The sequence below is a fragment of the Simochromis diagramma genome, unplaced genomic scaffold, assembly GCF_900408965.1.
Source record: "Simochromis diagramma unplaced genomic scaffold, fSimDia1.1 OVJJ01000481.1, whole genome shotgun sequence".
In the NCBI taxonomy this organism is placed as follows: domain Eukaryota; kingdom Metazoa; phylum Chordata; class Actinopteri; order Cichliformes; family Cichlidae; genus Simochromis; species Simochromis diagramma.
In genome coordinates this window covers 2,789,204-2,811,136 of record NW_024386898.1, presented here as the reverse complement: position 1 = coordinate 2,811,136, position 21,933 = coordinate 2,789,204, and the positions used below count along the sequence as shown (strand labels likewise).

Genomic DNA, 21,933 nt, shown 5'->3' with positions numbered 1-21,933 from the left:
ACACGACCTCTGCTATGTATGACTAATACTTGGCTCTTAAACACTGTGTCAACAAGGTGTTTTATTAAAGACACAGCAAGAAAAGACAAAATGGCAAAGACATTACAAGATTTATATAACGAGGGAAAATACAGAAGACTAATTGGATCCAAAGAAAGTCGCCGACCTGATTCCTCCTCTTTGACACATTAAGCAGACACAAGGAGCAAAATATATAAAAGAGTTCTTTATTTCTAGTAATCATGAATATATGCGAACATGTAGAATGTTGTTTATGATGCATCTTCCAAACATTCTTGCAAACTGCTTTACAAAGTACAGGAAAAGATGAAATAGGTCAGTACATGAGAGATGGTAAGGTTATTGTAGCTGTGTAGGAAACGATCAGTATAAACACCTCGATATCATTAATACAAGAAGAAAAGTAAACTGGGGAGAAATGGGCACAAAAATGTAACATCAAACATGAAAACTTAGACAACTTTCAAAAGTACACTTTTTAGACACAAAAGGACACATACATTGTATGTGTTAAATATTTTTTGTTTTGTCAGGACATAAAAAGCTAACTACATAATTCACAGATTCAGCAGTCTGTTTAAATACCTCATTTCTACAAAGTGAATTTACATTTTTTTTTTTTTAAAGTACAAAGTGCAAATACTATGGTTTCCATTTGCCGATTGGTGAGGGCGGATTCTCCAGATGAGAGGGGAAATCACTGTTGTAGGGCTTAGCCTTGCTTCTTTGAGGGATTCTAGGAAGAGGAAATTGAAGTTACTTCATTTTAATGTGCCCCTTTTTCAGAAATACACATTTTAAGGACTGCTTCAGTCAACACTACCGGAGACAATAACATTTCAGTTAGGCTGGAAATATGCAATGAAGGAAGAGTGTACTTACTAGTTTACTGGCTAAGCCTTCTCCTGGTATGGACCCTTTAGGATAAAAGAAACGTGACATGAATTTGAAGTATTATGGAGAAACTTTTGCAGAGTATAATTGTGCTGTGTAATTAAGCACTGCTGTTAGTGGATTCTGTTATTTGCAAGTACTGTAGCTAGGTGCTAGCTGGCTAATTATCACTTAAATGTTTTTAGTTGGTTAAAAACTATTGTTTTCCAGCTGACTCTGGTACAGCGTGCTGTAAAACATTATATTATGCCATTCAAGTGCTAATTAGACAACTTAGCTTACTCTTTTCAGGGGTGGGCAACTCCGGGCCTCGAGGGCCAGTGTCCCGCATGTTTTAGATATCACTCTGGGTCAGCACACCTGAATCACATGATTAGTTCATTACCAAGCCTCTGGAGAACTTCAGGACATGTTGGAGAGGTCATTTAGCCATTTGAATCAGCTGCGTTGGATCAATGACATATCTAAAACCTGCAGGCCCTCGAGGCCTGGAATTGCCCACCCCGCTTTATGTCATCACTTGGCGTAGGTCACATGTTGCTGTTGGATTTTTGTTTTTGAAATGTGATTATAACTGCCCTTTGTGCATCACTTTGTCATATGGATGAACCCAAAATCTTTCTGGTGCCTCGTTGCCCCATTACTGGGCAATAACGTTTGGAGGAGAGGTTTAAAAAAATTCAGGGTGATTAGTTTACATTCATCTAACCTTCTTCCTTGGTCACCCCAAGGCAGCCCATGAGCTCCTGCAGAGACAGTGCTTTGTCATTGCTGATGTCGCAGTACTCCACGAACTTCTTAACACACTTCTTTGGCTTGGACTTCTTGCGCAGGAAGCGTTTGAAAGGCTTGATCTCCTTCTTTCCAATGTCCCCACTGGAGTTTTTGTCCAGCTGACTGAAATACCAGTGGACAACCCTCTCCTCCAGGGTGTGACTGGGGTCTGGCTCAGCCACCCTAAAGGTCAGGTACAAATCAGATTATCAGCCAGTAATCACATCTCTCTTTATGCAGCAACTAAAAAAACAACTCAGTGAAATGCAGTCGCTCGCTTTCAGAGGGGAAAAAAAGCTTTTCCCACTTTTCAGTGCACTCAAAATTGGTGAGTGGCATACATTTATGTGTTTGTGGTGAATGATTGAACCCACTGATCCATAACTAACCATAGCATGAATATACACACTTTGAAATGTCATACCTTCCCGCAGATGCTGGATCTGTGACAGCGTGCACCATGTCTGTCGACAGCGCGTCAAGAACACTTGTCAGGAACTCTGTTTTCTTAGCCCCGGGACAGCCTGGAAAATCAACCACAGATACATGGATGTGTGAAAGCAGGAATTATGCCCTTGTATGAAAGCGAGTATGCAGACAAAGAGATTCTCTTGCAAAAAAAGCTTTGCAACAATGTTAAATGCTCTCATCATAGGTGGCCCAATAAATGTCTGGGGAGGGATGTCATGTAACAGCCGGCGTAGTTTTAATGTAGACGTCACATAAAAAGAGAAAAGAAACCCAGGACACTCGCAGTTGCTCCAATAAAGAATCAGAGCTCCCCTCCTGTGGAGGAGTGGAGGAAACCTGCCAATCATTGTGCAGTGTTTTTTCTTTCCACAGGTATAGGCATACCTGTTACTATTAACAAGATTTTACTAATTACTGAGGTGTTTGCTTTAAAGATATCCAAGCAGAGAGCAACAGACAAAATTTAGAACGCGATGTTCAACGTGTGGCGGGGTTACTCTATAAATGACTGACAGAGAATGGCAATATAATCAGACCATGAACCTATAGGGTGAAATGTGTCATTATCCACCCAGTAAAAACTAACAGTAAAGCATTATTGCATGCAGACTGATGGGAAAAAATTAAAATGAAGAACAACACTGGGTGAATGACCCTAATGACAGTAATTGTCTGTGAGCCCATTTTAAGGGTGAGGAGACCAAAGTTATTCCTTTAGAGCTGAAGGCTACAGAGACCTGAGGGATTCCAGCTCTTTTCTCCTTTCTCACAATCTTGTTTCCCTGCGCCGTTGGAGAAGAAGAAATTGTCCATAGTTTTCTGCTTTTTTTTATGGCCCAGGCCTGCGGGGCCCGATTCTCCTGTGTTGGAGATAATAGCATGCTTTGCATCTCTAACAGGTGGCGACCAGCATCGGCATAAACATCCAGCCTCTGCTTCACCTTTCAGGGCTTTAGCAGCTTGTACCGAGACCAAGGTTTTAAAAAGTCACATCCAAACTCTTCCGCGGTCTCCTTTACACGTTAAACAGACTTGTACTTAACTTTTAGTAGGCCCTCCCTGGCTCTTGCCCAGTAAAATATCTGACCCACCTGATAATAGCCAAAATGGTGCCTTGTGGACCTTCTTGTGGTAAATTAGTCTAGACAGTCAAATAATTGCACCCTCAGAAGGCAAAGTGTTTTTTTTATCTGGCTTCTAAATGAAGAGAGGTTCGTGGGATGCAGTGAGACTTGTTTGAGGCTCAGTGTTTTTCATGGAGAGCACCGGCGCTCTCTGTAATGCTGCAGGAATCTTAGCACGTCTGCAATTCATTCAGGGAGGGAAGCCATCATGTAATGTTTCAGTCGTTTCCTCTTAGCAGCAATGCTTTCACTGTGGGGGTGGGACAGATCGGCTTCTGTATGTCTGGACACTGTTTAGCTGAAGGGAAGGACACGAATGTGCCTGCTGTCATTTGAGGGAAATTGTGTCTGGCCATTTTCCGTCCATTTCAAGGCTGCAACAGTACACGGTTGCTGTCTTATTCCATAATAATTATAATTATGTAATACCAAAGTTTGACAGCTGCAGGACAGAATCAGGTTGAGAAAGCCTTCATGATTTCAATGTTTTTTCTTTTTGAAACGCAAAGAGCTGCACCACCATTCACAAGCCTCCATATATCTGCGGCCTGTAAAAAGTTGGCGTGTAAGTGCGTGTTTACATGTGTGTGCCTGTGCGTTACTGTCAGTAAGGAGCAGTGTTTTTGTACGGAGCCACATGGGGCTGAGCCCTGTCAGCACTCGCGGCCGCAGCTCCCAGCGCCTGCCCCAGTGCTGTCCCATGAGCCTGCTGCGGGGATAGAGTTAGCCAAATACTCAGCTTTACTTTCCTGGCTCTTCCTGGGCCTTTCTCAAGTCTCGCCCCATAAACCTCTCAACACCAGCTCTTCAACAGCAAATGGGTTGCAGCAATGTGAAGGCAACGTTTATAATTATACCTGGATCGTACAGTAACACGGTTTACAGCCATTGACGCAATTGCTCATAAAGAAAACAAGATGCTACGTTTTTTTCTTCTTCTTCTTCTTCTTTTTTTTTTTTACTGTATGAGCATACTGACTGATCAGGTGCAGATTTTTTTTTGACAGGTTTAAAATTCGGTCTGTGCAGCTTAACACATGCAGAGACATAATGTTTCAGTCTTAGGGTCTTTCTCACGGGATAGCGTCGCTGCTTTTTCTTCTTTTTTTTTTTACCCCCATTGCCTCCGCATACTTTCTGGAAAGCAAAAAATGAATAGCATTTGGTGGTCTACCAACCATTTATGTCTGTCTATGTCCCTCTGTTTTATATTAACTGTACAAGAATCATTGATGCTTGAGCAGAGACAGAGTGCTGCTCTCCTGCTAAACGCAGCACCTGCGAGCAAGAGAGCTCAGCTCTGGCCTGGCGCACTCTTACATAAACAGTTGTGGAGAGGACTGGAACAGTGGTGGCTCTGTTCACATGCTGCTGGACTATTAACATGTTTACTAAACCACCAAAAAAAATTGCAAATTAGCCAAGCACCATTCATCTTTAAACTGTGATTTGGTTGTAGGCAGCAGTTGAACGCTGTATCTCTACTTCACCTATCTTTGGCTTAATGAGAGGTACAAGTTGTGCAGTTACGTGATGAGTAAAAAAAGCGAGTGCAGCCGAATGAAAGCTGGCGCATCTTTAAAAATGGTTTAGTCATCTCAGTGTGGTTTTGAATGTGAGTTTCATCACAGAGCAAGAAGATCATTTTAAGATCCACGTGCATACAACAACTTTAACTACAACTTGACTTATTTTTAATGTAATATCTCCCTTGCTTTAGGAAAACTGGACATGAGACAGTTTTCCAAATTTTACTAACCACGGCAGAAGTCTCCTTGAAAAGAGTCCTGCAGCTGCATTTTCCTTCCAAAGTGACACATGTAAGTCAGATACTTTTGGCAGGTTACCGAGACCTGATTCTGTTTAGCGTCTCCAGCAGAAAGTTGTTAGTTCAAGTCCTACTTCCAGCATGAAGAGAAAGTGAGGCAGCACCAAATCATGTTTTAACTTTGTCTACATATAGCAATAAATTAGCCAAATGTTTTAGCCTACGGAACATGAATGAACAACTTTTTTTGTGCGCATATGTGTGTGCTTGTGTGTAAAAACAGTGAATGATAGGATAATGTAACACATTAGCTAATTTAACTCTGAAAAACATCTTAAAAACCCCTCAGTGCTTAGGCCCAGTAATGTATTGGCAAGTAGTTTGTTTTCTAAATATGCCTAAAAATAATGAAATATGCAGTAATTTAATTAATATTTAGCCCTATATGTTTGTAAGTAACATTCACATACTATATGCACCCAGCACCAGCAGAGTTTCACCTGTAATTAAGTCCGCTACATGACCTCCACCCCCAAAGTGATCTTCTGCCCTCAATATAGTTATCTACACTGTTATCAATCCCATGATCACCACCTATCTCTGGCATCCAATTATCCATTATCACTCACCTCCCTGCTGTTTCACCTCTTTGCTTTCATCCCACTATGCTCCAGCTTCCATGTCACTCGAAGATGAATTCTCCCCCAATCTGTCCCTATCTCCCTGCTTATTGACCAACGAAGGGCAGGGTCTGGCAATCCTCAACTCTTTAACAAGCGTTTCTTTGACCAACAGCACTAATGATGGTTTTACACACACGCATAGTTGCACTGTTATCACAACTTTGGAAACGAGGCAGCAGTTAGAGGAAGGCTGCAGAGGAACATCCCCGTGTGGTCTGGACACAAAGAAAAAACAGAGACCGAGTTCAGTTTTGAAAAACTTACCTTGGAGATGTCTGCTTTTATAATGGTCCTTAGGTTTAGCTGGGTGGGCCCTAGCATTGCCATCACATTTTGGCTGTTCATACCTGTGACAGAAAATGCACCACGTAAAAAAATAAATAAATACAAAATCTGTTCAATCAAGGGAAATGGGTGAAAGGGACTGTCAATAACAGTGAAACTATCTTTACTGTAAAGTCAGAGAGGACTCCCATGCTTTCCAATTACCCATTGCAGTTAAATCTTAGGGATAGAAATAACTGTTTTGTGGCAAATCCAGGGGCTGTGAAACACATCCAATAAGAGGGGAAGGATTTGGAACTGGTATGAGGATAGAAATGGGAAGGGAGATAGAAGTGTGGGAGACAGGGAGCGTGGGACACAAGGAAGCTTTCACAGTCTCCGTCGCAGAGCCCAGATTGCTGCTGTGCAAGTGGGCCAAAAGCTGGCCTGGGACAATAAAGAAAATCCATGCTTCCATATGCGTGCTAATGTGCTGTCTGGCACTCTGCCTGGAGCCTTGTTAATTTGATACCCAGCCATGCTGCTCAATAAGAGTGTACCAGTTCTCCAGTCTGCCAGGCTCACTGACCTATGACCTGCCACTCACCAGACCACCGAGACACTCTGCGCCATCAGCAATGGAGATGTCCATGTGTGTTCTTAGACGTGCAATCTCACAAGTCTGACATTTATGCAGTTTTACAAATCCCTGATAGAAAACCTGTTTTTAATCTCTGAAATTTATTTTTTTTCTAAGAGCTTCTTTTCAGTATTTTCAAAGTTTGCAGGGTTGAGAGCCTGCAGATATTAAGACCTGTTGTAAGATAATTCCAAATCTAGTTTTAGAACATTTAATGCAGAAGATGCTTGCCAAAGGGCAAAATGCAAGGTCATCTAGTTGAGCAGATTCTCTTTCTTGTGACCTCTCTGCTCTGTTAAGCTTGGCTAATGATCACTTACCTGCTTTGTGTAGCAACTTTCTAGTTTGTTTCCCACACAGAACAAGGCAATAAATGCCAAGGATATTTGAACAGGGTAATTAAGTACCACACATAAAGGTGCAAATATCTGTATACCACGTTGTTTTTTTTGTAGGTGATATTTTGCCCACCTTGTAGAGGTCCCAGGTATGGGCCGTCCAGTATCCACAAGCACACACCAGCAGTAGCCAGTAGAGGGGTGGCATTGGACAGGCTTGTAAAGTCCTCCTTGGGCACAGTCTGGTACAAATACAGCGTCGTTCTTGTGCTGCCTTGCCTCTTCTTGGGCAGAAAGCTTCTCCTGGTCACATGACGAGGCTGGGAAAGATCAGAGGTTATATAGGAATCAGCAAAGGTATTAGCGTATTGGTCACAAGAACGTAAGCACACATGCATGTGGTCTATAACCTGAGCTTTTGTTTTGATGGTCTGGGTTGTGTGACTTGGCAAACACTCACTCCAGAGAGGCACATTTGATATGAACAAGAGGGTATGTTTGAAGTTTAAATTTGGACTTAGTCCTAACCAGATCTGGCAACCACATTTGGAATTATACAACGTGCATTATGGTTGAATTAATTTCTGTATAAAAGCAAAACGCATGCAGCTGCTCTCTCATTCCATTCTAACCATTGCTGCAAATCCCCGAGGAGCAGGAGGAGGAGGAGGAAGACAAAGCGGTGGAGGACGAGCGCTCGGAGACAGGGTGTGTAGACTGCTATATCAGCCCCCCATGGCACTGTTTACGGACATTAACGGGCTAATGACTAAGCACGGGCTCCCCGTGCCCCAAGTTAAGTAAATATTTGGACACTCAACTGCCCTTTGTGGATGTGTGTGACAGCGAGAGAAATAGACAGGACAAAGGCAGCACAGTGGTCAGTTGGGGCTATGCTGTCAAACACCCACACAGACCGACACATAGCTGCAGGATACTGTAAAGTACCACAGACCTATATGTTTATATGTTCAGAATTCCCCTGAAAAAGTGCACGTTCCTGTCTTTTATCCATACATACAGAAAATGAAGTGGCTTGATGGGTTTTTACTGAGCCTCACCAGGATCTAATCAGACTTTTTTTTTCCCTGCACAGCAGCCGCATTAAACAGAGGAATGGAAGGAGAGCTCTTCTGGCCATGAGGGATTTTTATCTCTTCCTCTTTTCGGTGCTTGCCTCAAGGCTCGCAGGCTTCTGCAGGATTATGGATATCCCTTTTCTTTGTTTATTTTCATTAGAGATCTTTACCCACACAAAAGAGACCAAATGAAATGCCTCCCCACTTTCTCAACCAACTTTCTTCGCTCCAGTTGTTCCGTATGGGCTCTCTTTGTTGGAGCGGGTGGGGGTTTTTTTTTTCACCCCAATACCCCAAAGAGCATGTGGTAATCAAAACCATCAATGCTGCATTTCTCAAGCTTTTTATTGGTTGTAAATTATGATAATGGGATTCACACAGAAATGCACACATGCACAGAAGTTTCTTGTCTCTAGGCCAGCCTAAAATACTATTGTTTGGTACGAAAAGCTGCACATTTCGGAGACAACTGAGCTTAACGCGCGTGTTTGTAAAAAGAGAGCAGGATTGACCAAGCCGACTGACAGAAAATCATCTGCCCGTGCCATGTGAGGATATTTACAGGAACGCTGCAATGAGAAGAACCACAGAGAAGCAGATCCTCAAAGCCTGACGCACTCCGACACCAAGATGTATTGGTTTCACAACCCGCCATCTGTCCTTAAAAGACAGGAACAGCCTCAAACCACGATTGCTCACACAAGCTGGAAAAACACAGCGGGCTTTCAGTTGAGGTTTGCAAACACCCGCTCGCCATCATTAAGTAAAAAGCGGCCTTTGAAAACTCACATGGTGCTCTGGTTCTATTGTTCTGTCGGCTGCGAACCTGCTCCGTCCACAGAGTGGGGTACTGGGAATTGCTATCTGAAAGAAATCACCAAGGCAGCTTCATTAGCTTCAGTCAAACACATGCTCGTAAATCATCTGAAGCAAACCAAAACTCACAGCCTGTATAATGCACATGAAGGTTATCATATCTCAAACTGCTGCAGTGGATGCGGATAATAAATTGCATATGAAAGCTGCGACCAGAGTTATAGCATCAAAAGATGGGTGGGTAGGCTAGAATCTATTATTTATCAAATGATCGCATTAGCGTGACGCCGTAAAACGCTACTTTGCTCAAAAAATATATAAACTAGTTATAAAAGTGCTCAAATGCAGCAGATTTCCATTCATTATCTTTGAAGTAAAACGTGGGAAGCAACTTTTCTACATATATAAGTACCACATCCTCCTGCTACTGCATAGCTGCTGGTTATTTAACTGACAAGTTCAATATTTCTGGCAGATTTCGATAATACTGATTTAATGACTCATTTTCTTATGCTACAGTTGGACTATGCTTTAGAATTAAATATGCTTCACTTGCTGTATACAATACACAAGGAAAAAATTTTCATCATATCTCATCATTACAAAACAGTGTTTTACTATAACGTTTTCCACAGTGACCTTTTTGGAGCATGGGGCTGTAACTGACTCGGGCAGGCTCTTCTGCCCATTTAAGGGTTTTTTTCTTTTGAGTCAGTCAGCGGTATGTCAGTAAACACAGGCACAGGACCAAACATTTTTTACTCACAGTCTGACGAATAACAGCTCACCTTCTTCGTGTTCGGGAGGCTGAGGATCGATCACTAGGTCGGTGTCATCTGCATTTAGAATGGAGAATATTTGCAAGGAGACTACAATTACGAGAGTACGCTAGATTAGAGAACACTTGAACTATGTGAGATTTGCACATTGCCCGGTCAAGAAGGATGGAAGCAGAGTTAGAGGGATGAAAAATGACCAAGAGAGGCTGCACGTGTGCTGAAAACGGAAAGATGTGACTTGCAATATGAGAAAAGGAAAGCTAGGAATGTAGTGGTCACATATTCCAATGGTATCACGTCATGCAACGGAGGGAGATCACAGTGCTACAGAGGACAGATTTTGATCAATTATAGTAAATTAGGAGAGAATTAGGACTGATTGTCCCTGATGTTCTTCTTCAATCTTTCATTTCCTGCACTTGGATTAGGAAAGCTGTGCGTAGGTGGCGGCGGCGCAGAAGAGGGTTAAAATGCAGTAGCCAAGTTTCAGATGAACCAATTAACAGCGGGAGAACTGAGTATGTTTGTTTGGTCTCCGTTTGTTTGATTTGTGGTGAGAGACAGCGATGGAGGTTTTGGAGCGCTCCGGGTGAAACCATGGCTGTAGGTGTGGTTAACCTCAGAACTGGTCACTCCTCCTGCTTGAAGTAAAGCCCCATTAATGTATGAGTCAGAGAATCTCTAATGGTTGGCTCCACAAACAGGGATTAGGCTCAAATACATTTTCTTTAACAATGACTTTCCATGGCAAAGTCAAATACAGTTATGGCAGCCATTCATCTCCTCAAACACGTAAGGTGGATAAAAATACGTAGAGTCTGTGTGCAGTGTAAATAACTGAGGCAGACGTGTTATTACTCTGCTCACTTCAAGGATGGAAATGCCATTTCAAAAAGTGCATTTATGATTTGGATTTATGATAAACCACTAATGGCCTATCTTTACTTTGTGGCCTTTTACATGACTGTAACACCTCTTTAAGCATGTGCCAGGAAACCCCCGTGCTATTTGTGGTCATATGGCATTAGTTTTACTGCTGTTTGTCAGTCGTCAGCTGCATATGATTCCAGCATGTGAATTTGTTAAGTCAAGTAACAGAAATGGCTTTATTGCAAAATGCTAAGTGCACATCTCTTCCTACTTTAAGAAATGCTGCAAAGGCAGCTGTGAAATGGCTTCTTTTTTCTTTATTTTTTTTTACTGATGGGCTTTTGCTGAATCAAAATATTGATGCAATCACTGCTATTTTGAGCGCTGGCACACCACAAACCTACAGTTTATTCTGCTTTTCACCACCCTGTTTATCCAACCAGTTCAGATTGAACCACAACCAACCCCTCCACCTCTTTTCCTCCCTCTTTCCTTCTCCCACAATCCCACCTCCTCTCTCAAATTTTGCATTCCCACTTGATCTATGCGTAATGACTTGGCTGGGTTCAGACAGACGCTATACCCAAGACTGTTTACACAGAGAGAGAGAGAGAGACAGAGCGAGAGAGAGGCACAGACATGAATGTCACACTGACAGGAATAACCCATGTGACAAACACAAGTGGATGTGCACACACTTTCTCTCTCTCTCTCTCTCATGCAACCATGCACTGTCACATACAATCACATAACGAGTCAATCTGAATGAACCCAAATTGGACTCTTTGTGAGTCAAATCACAGCAGTTAAACAAATTGTCTCTTAAGAGATGAGAAAGCTATACAAATTTTGGAGCGCAGTCACAGGGAAGCTTAGTGGTTCTATATCTGGAAGAGGGAAGATGCTTGATGAGAGACACAGAAAAAGTAGACTTGAGTGTGAACATTTCGCTGTATCTTATGACACTGTGGCTGAAAAAGGAACCAAAATGGAGAGAGGTTAGTGAAGGAGAACTTAAGATAAGTCAGCGGTCCTCCGGTCTTGCTCCTGCTGCTTGCCTGGTAAAGACAACAAGCAAGTTATAGGCACCAAAGCTGCCAGTGGTGTGCAAAGTTTATCACACACTCTTAACTCAAGACTGCTTTTATATCAGCCTTCAGGCAGCTCGAACGTTCATGAATTGACAAAATATTAGTGAGGCAAGCCTAAACAGGCGACCCGTCTTGAACATCTCTGACAAAGATGAAGACAAATAGACAGATACAAAGGAACACACACACACATTCTCAGTGCCAGCGTTGATAGGTACATACATGCACACGAACAAACACAAAAGCAAACATGCATCGCCAAGGAGCCAGCGTGCCTATGAGGGGGAACTTTTCTTGAATTCTCACCTGATTTACCAGGCTCTCTTGTAGTTGTCTTCTCCTGCTTTGATCCTGAAAAGCAAAAGGCTCAAATTAATTAAACATTCACAACCGTGCTGCTGATTTTCCCTTTTTGACAGAGACAACAGATTGGAAATCTTTGGCACGCTTTAAGAATAAAATAGGCTGACACATGGTAACTCTTAACCCCCTACCCACTTTTATTAAAGCCACCTAATTTAAAAGTAACACGCTGCAAGTCAGCTGGAATGTGTTTTATGAAATATTTAGGCTTCATATCAGCTTACCCCCATACCCTAACCCTAACCCTGCCAAATGCAGCAGAAACACTGCTGCTGCAAATATTACTTCTACAGGCTTCTTACTATTGAGACAGCAACAAACTACAAGGCAGCCCCTTAGATGCAAAGGGATTTGATATTTTTAAATTTCACCTTTATTTATACAATGGGAGAGACAGTGTGTCATCTTCAAGACTGACCTGTTCTAAATATGTTAAAACATACACGTCATATAATCAGCTAACTGGAAAAATACAACTAAAACTAAAAAGACAGTAACAATAACACATCATGAACAGGAACGGTCATCCAGTAATCTTTTCTCCTTTGTCCTTAGAATTTGTTTAAATTCCTTGAGTTCAGTTAAACTGCACAGCTTCAAATCCTGTTGCAATTTGCTCCAAGTATAAGGAGCATTGTAAGAAAATGCCTTTTTCCCAAGTTCTGTATGTGGTGAAGGAACAGTGAATGTAATAAAGGCTTGTGAGCGGAGGCTGTATTTACTCTGTTTAGGTGACATACAGGAAGTTAGATACACTGGTGGCAATTCAGTTATTGATTTATAAATGAAAATAGACCAATGTATAGTCTGTGTGTAGACAGTGAAGGTAAGTTAACCAAAGAGTATAGAGTACAATGGTGGGTAAGAGTTTTACATCCTGTGATGAATCTCAAGAGGATAAACCACATCCAACATCTGTAAAGAGCTAACAGCAGTGTTCATAGTGTTTGGCAGATGCTACCCTCCAGTGACATTTACATTCCTCGCAGCTGAACTTCGTTTCTCAATTCTGCAGCACAGATTTTCTGCCAGGCTTATTTTTACTAACGCCCCATGCCTTGAGCAACACTCAGTCCTCGTATGGCCCTCGAACCCTCTGGCCGTCAGTCCACTCGCTGACCGCTTTCCCACAGGACTGAATGCTACACCCCCACACAAACATAAAATGCCATTTTATGCTGTGCTGACTTTGATTTATCATCATTGCTACACTGAATTACTGAAACCAAGTGCCATACGTCAAGCATATTACAAAATTAGATGCCAAGAGCTGAGAACTGCAAATCTGAAAAGACTTGGGTTTTACTGACCTTGGCATCGAGGTTTCTTATTGGCCACTGCTGAGCCACTGATTGGCCGGCCATTGGGGGTAACACACCAGCAGTATCCAGTGTAGCTATGGCACTGAACCTGCAATCAAAACAGCATACACACACAGAGTCAGTACAAGCTGCATTTGGAAACCCATCATGTTAGAATCAAATGAAATGAAAGAAGAGTTTTATTTGTGCGGAACAAATGAGAATTTTTAGAAAAATGTTGACTGTTGGTATGGTTGTTAGCTTTGGCTTGTGCAGTAAAGTTAATATAATTCATAGAGTGTTGTTCGTTACCTCGCTGTACGTGCCATCAGGGTTGCAAACAGGCACAAAGACCTGTGGGAAGAGCTTCTTGGCCTGCTGCTCTGTGTACTTCTTCTCTGCTACACATCTGGATGTATCTGAGGAGCATCACAAATCAGCAAAATCACTAGACACGCTATTTTCTTATGGTCCACAACTATGTAAGCAACATACTTAAAAAGTCAGAAGAAGATGTCGAATTTTACAGACGATGAAGAATAGAAGAAACATGCAGGGAGAGAGCAGCGACGGAGGGGGAAACAATTCAAGACATTTCGGAAGCAGCAGATACTTGTGTGGCTGGGAATAGAACCAACACCCCCACTCTTATTAGGACAAGTCAGGCAAGCCTGCACACCGCCTGGTGGTAAAGCCATTACTGAGCGAGACAGCTCATGCTGCTCTTGTAAGAACATTCCAGTCACCCAAGAAAAGGGCTGATGCACGGGGAAAACCTGACCCTTCCTTAATGTCTGAGTCTGCCTCACTCTCCTCTAAAAACCTCGACCGTCTGAGAGGTTCAGCCAAGGTTGTCCCCTCAAACTCAGCAACTTTTCATCCAGGTGTGCCTCCAGTTTTTGCACATCCCTTAAACCAGTCTTCCAAAGCTGCTTTATCTCACCTGGCCAGCAGCAGCAGCTGTACAAATGAGTCTGATGGTAACTCAGTGTAATGCAGTAGCTACTGCAAAGTGCTGGATGGGCTTCAAATCGCACTGAAACAATAATTAATGCCAAGTTTAAAAACATTCACCAGTTTGATGGCAGTCTTGTTGCCAGCATGGCTTCTAGGTAGATTAGCCATGTGAGGTGGGATGTGCACTGCTTTCTCTTACTCTAGTGTGCACCCTTTGTGTGTGTGCGTTTTGCTGACTGGTGAGGAGAGCAGGCAAGATGCTGGATGCTCTGGAGGGAGGAAAACAGTGAATTGAGGAGCTCTAAAGTTAGCTGCAGTGGAAAACCCCAAAACCATCATCCTTCTCCAGGGGGCTCTGACCAAAAAGCTGACTGGAAAAAATGACAGGACACTTGAATCATCCTAGCACAGTGATAGAAAACAAATGTGGTGCCACTCTCACCATCTGCACAATCCCATCTCTGTGCTTTTAGGCAAGGCGAGACCTCCGGTTTATTTCGGGTGCTGTTGCTGTGTCTATACTCCGCCCCCCCCCCCCCTATCCAGAAGCAGTAGGGGGGTCCAAACTCTTATAGACCCGATGTTATTGACGCATACAATACGACTTTCATGGACCCTCGTGCCTTTCAGCTTCCTGGCTGGAATCCTCTATTCTGCGTCCCGGCACTGTCCGCCACATCCAGATGTCCGCTTAGAGACGTTGCCATGGAAACCCAGCACGGGCATAAAATTGTGGAATGCTTTTCCATCATATGACACCTCTTTTTAAGCAAACTTTTTTGCTCACATTCCCTGTATTAGAGGTCTAATGTAATGCGGTAAGAATGGGTCATTGTCCCCAGTCTACAGAGCGATGAACTAGCAGTATAGAGTGAGCCTGTGGGGCAGGGGTGAAAGGGTTCAGGGGCTGAAGAACTGGGGTGTATGGGTTCTTCTTCCTTCCTTCAACGACTAACAATGAGAGAGTCTGTGAGCTTCCTGACCTCACAGGCTCTCCTTCCCTTTCCCTCTCTTCAACTTATCATATATATAAAGCTTTACATCCAGGATGATGAAATCTTTGTCACGATTTGTCAAGATATTTCTGCAATTTCCATAAATGAGGAAATCACTCATGTAATTAAAATAATTCATGATTTGTCAAATTAATGATGCGTCTCTCATCACACAAATGGTGTGAAATTATAAAACCACGCAGGCAGCAGTAAGCCCCCACTTCTACAGTGTCAAACCCACTTGTCCTCCCACCACTCAAAGAATCAATTATGCTGAAATGAATTTAACCCACAAGTTTCTACTGTGACCCCCCTCTGTGCATTTGAGAGCATCAGGCGGCGATGAAGCGTGACTCATGACCTGACCTTTGCATGGCCCTCGGCTGACCTCCAGCTGGGAGTCGCGGCACTTGGCTCGGAGGTACTCGCAGCGCGATGTGAAGGTCCTGCCATCGGAGGCGCACAGGGGCTTGCGAGGAGCTCCGCTGCATTCCATGTTGCAATCCTTATCCTGATCCACCCGCAGGAACTGCACAAGTGAGAAGGGAGGAGATAAGCAGAGAAATCAGTTGCTAAATGAGCCATTTCTGGGAATAAGTGTACTCTGCACCAAAACATTTTAATCTGCACACCAACAGGTAGGAGTTTTGAGGAATTTAGGAAGGCTGGGAGCTGGCGCTGGTGGAGCAAAATGTATTTTTGTGAAAACAAGCTACAACAGAAAAAAAAAATGCCTATTATTAAAAATCAAGCGCAAGAAGACACTGATAATCTGTACAAGACACAGACACAAAGATGGGGCAGTGTTGCTGCAAATCTGCAAAGGTGCAGCTGTGCTTTGTCTTTGTCTAAAGGGCTAAAGAGGACTTGACTAACACTTCCTCTTTTCTTTGTCTGTGCCAACACCTGCACAGGTATTCACCTGGAATCACTGCTAAGGATGTTTTACTCAGCCATGAAAAGAGGAACAAGGACAGGAGAATCCAGGCTCAACGCATCGGATCACCTGTGTCAATGCCACCATTGTATCTGCCACCACGGTATGAAACTCCCTCGCCAGGCCACACAATGGGGCCGTGGTGGTGGAAAAGGTGGGGGTTGGCAACAAGCTGTGACGGCTACAATGAATTAAAAGACAGCGAATGGGTACCTGAATAAACTAGATGTCAGCGGGCTTTGTGCTGCTACAGTGTGAGCGGCTTCATAAAGTTTGCATGATTCATTCACTTTGGGCAGACTGAAAAAAACCCAAAAAACAAACAAACTTGATACTCATGCAGATGCAGGTGCACTTTCAGTCAGTCATATCCACAGAGAAATACCTCGGTGAACTTTTGTCTCCTCTTTTAATAAAAATAATTGCACATATGAGACACTGTTGTTTTGTTCTAATTTTCCTAGATTCACAAACACCCCAAAAATCTCTGCATGTCATCTATTATACGGCAGACAGATAGACAGACAAGTGGGAACTTTCATCCACTCCCACTTATCAATCTGTGGCAAAAACCGTTTGCTAAAAAGGCTGTGGTAATGCCAAAGACAAAATTTGTTGTGTCTGACATCTTACAAATATACTGAGGAGGAGGAGGAGGGGCAACTCCCCCTCCCCACCCCCCGCATTCTGACAGGCAGAGCTGCAGGGCTGCATGCACCTGGAAGAGGGTTAACAGGTAAGGTAAAGTTGCCCTGGGCCAGTGGGAGGGAGGGTGGGGGTTGGGGGGGGGGTGGGGGTAACACAGATACACTCTGTCAACCATGCTCATAAATCTCCCAATGGGTAGATCAGAGATGGTAGGCCCGTTCAAACACACTAGAAGAAGGAGCTGTGAGGGGGAAGATGAATGTGTTGGAATGAATCAAAAATTTTCGAAAGGTAAGTATAAAACTGTCACGAGGAAGACAAGAAGCTTTATATAGTGTCACAATGTAGAGGAGAGGAGAGGAGATGATTTCTGGGGCTACATTCATTTATAGTCTGTTGTTCTGAAATAAACAAGAGGTCTTACTCTTACTGTCTGTGATAACATGTCACAAATCATCAAACAGTTATCCTTTTAAGGCAGAACTGGGGAAATTATCCATTATATGTTTGCTCTCTCTAATTGATACCTGATCAATATAAAACACTTTGCTGTGATATTTAAAAGTAGAATGGGAGGCAGAACCTTCAGCGTTCAGGCCCCTCTTCTGTCAAATAAGCTCCCACTTTGGATCCCTTTCTACTTTTAAGATCAGGCTTAAAACTTTCCTTTTTGATAAATCCTATAGTTACGGCTGGATCTGGTGACCCTGAACCCTTTCTTAGTTATGCTGCTCTAGGGCTAGACTCCTGGGTGCTTCCAATGATGCATTGAACATTTCCTCCTCTCTCACATCTTCTAACTCTGTTTATACACCACTTTGCATTTAATCGTTAGTTATTATCAATCTCTGGCACTCTTCCACAGCGTGTCTTTTGTCTTGTCTTCCTCCCCTTATCCCCAACCAGTTGTGGCGGATGGCTGCCTGGTTCTGCCGCAGATTTCTTCTTGCTGAAAAGGAGTTTTTCCTTCCCAATGTTGCCAAGTGCTTGCTAATGGAGTGTTGGTGTGATTGTTGGAGTTTTCTCTCCACCATGAGGTGATGGTTGTTATTATTTGGTGCTATATGAATGAAACTGAATTTAATTGATCTGTGCAGAGATTCCTGTTCATAAAATATTAGTGAAATCAAGACTGAATTTGAAACAAACATCTGCACTTTTTGTCTTCAACTAAACACTTAAGAGGTTCTATTTTTGGTTGCTTATGTATTTGGCTCGCTCTTGATAAACACAAGATCTTACATGTCCTGCCCCTACTCCCTCATTGCATCTCTCAGCTGTTTGAATTATTTGCATCATTGCATTTAACTGACAGAGTCCCATTAGTACAATCCTCCCTTCCTTCTGTTCCTCTTCTCTCCAGTGCTACTAGCTTCACACACAGGTAAGGAGGGCATACGTATTCAACACCGAAAGTCTCTCATAGCTCCCCCTTCACATTCAGACAGTTCTGAAGCCAATTACTACACTGATGGTGTCTTAGAGCATCCAACCCCACTTGGTGGTGACTGTCCAGCACTTGCCACAGCCAATGTACTGCCACTACACCAGCATTAGCCCCTGCCAGCCAGCAGACTGACATCGCAAACAGAGTCATTCAGCGGCCCAGCATCCTGCTAGAAGTCTGCTCTCCAGCACACACAGCATAGTGCCAAGCTCCAGCAAGTTTACAGTGAAGCTCCAAGAACGCAGCATGGAAAAACACAGTTGAAATCATGAAATCAGCCACCCATGAAATCAACCACCCAGACTCAGTTTCAGACATCCGAGTATTTATTTCTAAGTCGTTTCAAAGTTGGCCACACTGAAGGAAGTACAAAAAAATAAGACGTGAAAGTGAGGAAGAGGAAGAAACTTTGGAGACTAATGGTGCTTTGAGGGCTTCTTCCTCCTGTGTCCACCTAATTGTAGTTAGCTCTCTGCTACAGATCTCTGTGTGTTTTTTGCCTGTGGTGATGGATGGGTGAGGCTGAGGCAGAGCCCCGACACTCCCCTGATGTCTCATTCCAGCCTCTCTGAGTCGACACCATCATCCTGCACAGGAACATGGTGGAGAGTGATGGATGGCCTCTGCTTCAGCTACATGCGGCACAGACTTCCACCCTGAATTATCATAAAAGGAGACTCGTGCAAGTCTGAACATGCATTTTGACTCAAATCAATTTATTGCTCAAATCCCACTCCCGTCTACTTGCAGACATCTGGCGCTCACTTTCTCTGTTTGCCCTTCTCTTTATTTGGCCTCTCTCATGATTTTTTCCTTTTGTTCTTTGTGGGATCTCTCTTGGAAGATGCTTTTTGCATCTGCTCTAATAATACAGGAGGTTGGCAAAAGAACAAGAGACAGGCAAGAGAGGGCGAGGCGGGTGGAGTGTAAGGGAAATTTTTTTTTTCTAAGATCAACCAGCATACAAATCAAATCCTATTACCTCCCCCTGGCTCGACGGCATTGTGGGATTGAATGGGGTATGGAGGAGGCGAACCTCCAGCAGAGAGCGCATTGTAGGCTGATAAGAGCCTTCTGGGCTGGGAGGCCCCTGCTTCCAGCGCCTTGAGAGGCCCCTCACACCACAGCCTCACAGGGTCAATGGGGGCCCCAGCTGAGAGCTGTGGCAAACGTGTTAAATGCCCTTGCCGGGAGTTTCCTGTGTGGATGCTAGGATGCAAAGGGAATCATTAGTTTCCAGCATGGTGGAAAGGGAAGAAAGTGTCAGCCTTTAACCAGCCTACTAACTCAATCAAAGGAAAAAGGCATTTAATTGCTTTGAAAGATGTTAAAAAGAAAAGGAGGTGTCGCAAAAGGCCAGTGATAGTCATGTGATAAAGAAACCCGCCTCTTTGAGCAGGTGGAAAATTTTAGGAAAGCACTTGGGGGGCAACAGGGCCCGTGTTAGATCAAGATTTCTACATAAAGATTTGAAAATGAGGCAGCCACTATTCTGTGTGCCCTCATCTTCTCACACACTATTTCATATTTCCATAAACAATGGAAAAAATCGGTCTCATGAATAACCCTGGGCAAATATCTCATATATTTAACTGCCTGTCTGACCTCAAATATGCACAAAATATAACATGAAGACATTTTCTTTTAACTAGTAATGGTCTCTCCTGTATATGTCAGACAATAAGCCATTAATCACTTGCAACCTTCTTTGTAAAAGAAAGTTTCATGTGTTATTCCACTAAAGACAGTCTGATTAGCCCGTGTTGGGAGGTACGGCACACAATATGAAACAAAATTAAACTGAGGCACGCAACAAAGTAGAGTAGTTTCTCGTTCTTACACACGTCTCCAGAGCACAGCAGATAATGTGTCATATCCAAACAACCACAAACACAGCTACACCTGTGTAACCTTTCTATTAAATGACAGTAAATGGTATCAACCATGGCACAAATAGAGAAACGCTCCTCACACTAATTATCTGTAGCCTTGGTCTGTGTGTGTGTTTGTGTGTATCAACTCAGTGAAGCATCTGCTCAGTACAACACTTCCTCCCACATTCCACAACTCTGTAGTGCCGTCAGGCAGAAAGGATCTCCGACCCTTCACCTGAAGGTTAACAACTCATGGCCATTTGTTTCCAATTGGATACCGAGGCATCTTCTCCAGAACCATAAATACTGGTGCTGGGAGAGGTGGCTGTCACATCAGCCTCTAAATCAAAAGGGGGAGCCTCTGACAATGCACATTCCACTCTCTATTAAGTGTCCTTTAGCACTGTACCTGCACTTGATCATGGCCATGAAATTCCCCAGAAGATGCACTTTCTGTCAGAGTTTAATGTAAGATGGAGAGGATGCTGCTGTAAACAATGCCATGTGCTTTAATGCAGAAGATCCCGGCAGCTCAGCCTCTGAAGAGCAACTAGAACAACAGGAGCAAACCAGACAGAAAGGCAGCAGAGCCGAGAAGCTGGCAGGCAGGTTACAGCAGCAAAACCAAACCTGCAAAGGATCTGCTGCACACCCACCAACTGCTTACAAACCTGTAGCCTTTGCTGTGCCAACACTCTGTAAGCTGTGGCGCTCAGTTTACATGACTGACAAAAAACACAGAGCCATTTTCTCAGTGCACAGCTCTAGTTGATGCTCTCTTGAGCTCTAAAATGGATTTCTGCCTCATATAAAACATCCGACCAATACAGCCCACTTCTTTTAGAGCGAGATAACCTCAGACTCAGACTTCGGTGTAAGAATGTGGCAGAGTGTAGTAGTAATTGACTTCAAATGCGTCATTATAGGTATTGACTATTTTATTATTTCAGATTCTTAGACTAAATAGATCACAAGAAGCTTGACTTTTAAGAAAAGGGTGCGTAGGAACTATTTCTTTTATATTAAAAAATATATTTTCCAGATTGTGAATTTTGGAATTTTATTCATAGAAAGCACAAGCACATCCTTTCCCTTTAAAACAACTTTTACTCATGAAATTGAATGACATTCATTCTGGGAGTTAAGTGCCTCCTCATACCTTGAGAGCGGAGAACTTCTGAACGCCTCCAGCGCACTGTAGACAGAGGAAGACCAGCAGTGGACAGATGCGCATCCTGACGCAGCGTGGTAATATACTCTCCAAATTACGCACGGTCCAAAATCGTGTTGGCAGGAGTTCACCTAGGCGCAAAACTGTCTATGGGAGAAGTCAAAAATTGTTTAAAATCCGCACCAGTCCTTTCGAAGAAGTCACTGGGGGTCGGTGGTGTATTTCACGTCGTTTCCTTGGTTTCGTCTGCCAGCCCGTTTGTGTAGACACGCTCCTTATTTCTGGCAGTCCGATAAACCCCCCCCGTGTCCCTGACCTTTTCCCCTCCCTCGGTGTCTCTTTCTCCCTCTCTTTAACTCAACTTCGTTTCTCCACACCCCCTTTTCTGCTACACTTGATTCTGTGGACTAGATCCCTTATCGGATGCAGGCGGGTCCCCTAGTAAGTCAGGTAGGCGTAAGCTTACGCCGTCAGCTGCTGGTAGTCAAACACGTCAGGTATTCTTTTCTTTCACGTAAGAAAGTGGTGTGAGGATGCTCAACCCCAGTGACGAGAAAACACAGGAAGGGGTCAGAAAGTGTCTGCTAGGTGGATCAGCAAATACATTTTCGTTCTGGTGGACGCATAC

At 43.4% G+C, this 21,933-nt stretch overlaps 1 protein-coding gene across 2 annotated transcripts; it reads right to left on the bottom strand.

Annotated features, from left to right (window-relative positions):
* Window positions 1–206: 206 nt before the first annotated feature.
* On the bottom strand, window positions 207–21,808 carry smoc2 (SPARC related modular calcium binding 2). Of its 2 annotated transcripts, none has more exons than XM_040034473.1 (13): window positions 21,294–21,808; window positions 15,595–15,757; window positions 13,589–13,695; window positions 13,286–13,385; window positions 11,919–11,963; window positions 9,661–9,741; window positions 8,846–8,920; window positions 7,111–7,297; window positions 6,000–6,082; window positions 2,114–2,213; window positions 1,625–1,872; window positions 904–938; window positions 207–757 (listed from the first exon to the last, which is right to left on the bottom strand). In XM_040034473.1, the coding sequence occupies exons 1-13, from the start codon at window positions 21,366–21,368 to the stop codon at window positions 734–736; spliced, it is 1,323 nt and encodes a 440-aa protein (XP_039890407.1). In that variant the 5' UTR covers window positions 21,369–21,808; the 3' UTR covers window positions 207–733. The 2 variants fall into 2 exon arrangements, with proteins under 2 accessions (XP_039890407.1, XP_039890408.1); XM_040034474.1 differs by having other exon boundaries at window positions 9,661–9,708; window positions 21,294–21,802.
* Between the last annotated feature and the right edge of the window lie 125 nt (window positions 21,809–21,933).

Coding starts and splice junctions, on each gene's coding strand:
- smoc2 (XM_040034473.1), bottom strand. CDS start 21,368: ATGCGCATCTGTCCACTGCTGGTCTTCCTCTGTCTACAGTGCGCTGGA. Junction 11,964..13,285: donor TAAGAAACCTCGATGCCAAG/GTCAGTAAAACC, acceptor TTTGCTTTTCAG/GATCAAAGCAGGAGAAGACA. Junction 9,742..11,918: donor AAGAGAGCCTGGTAAATCAG/GTGAGAATTCAA, acceptor TCGTAATTGTAG/TCTCCTTGCAAATATTCTCC.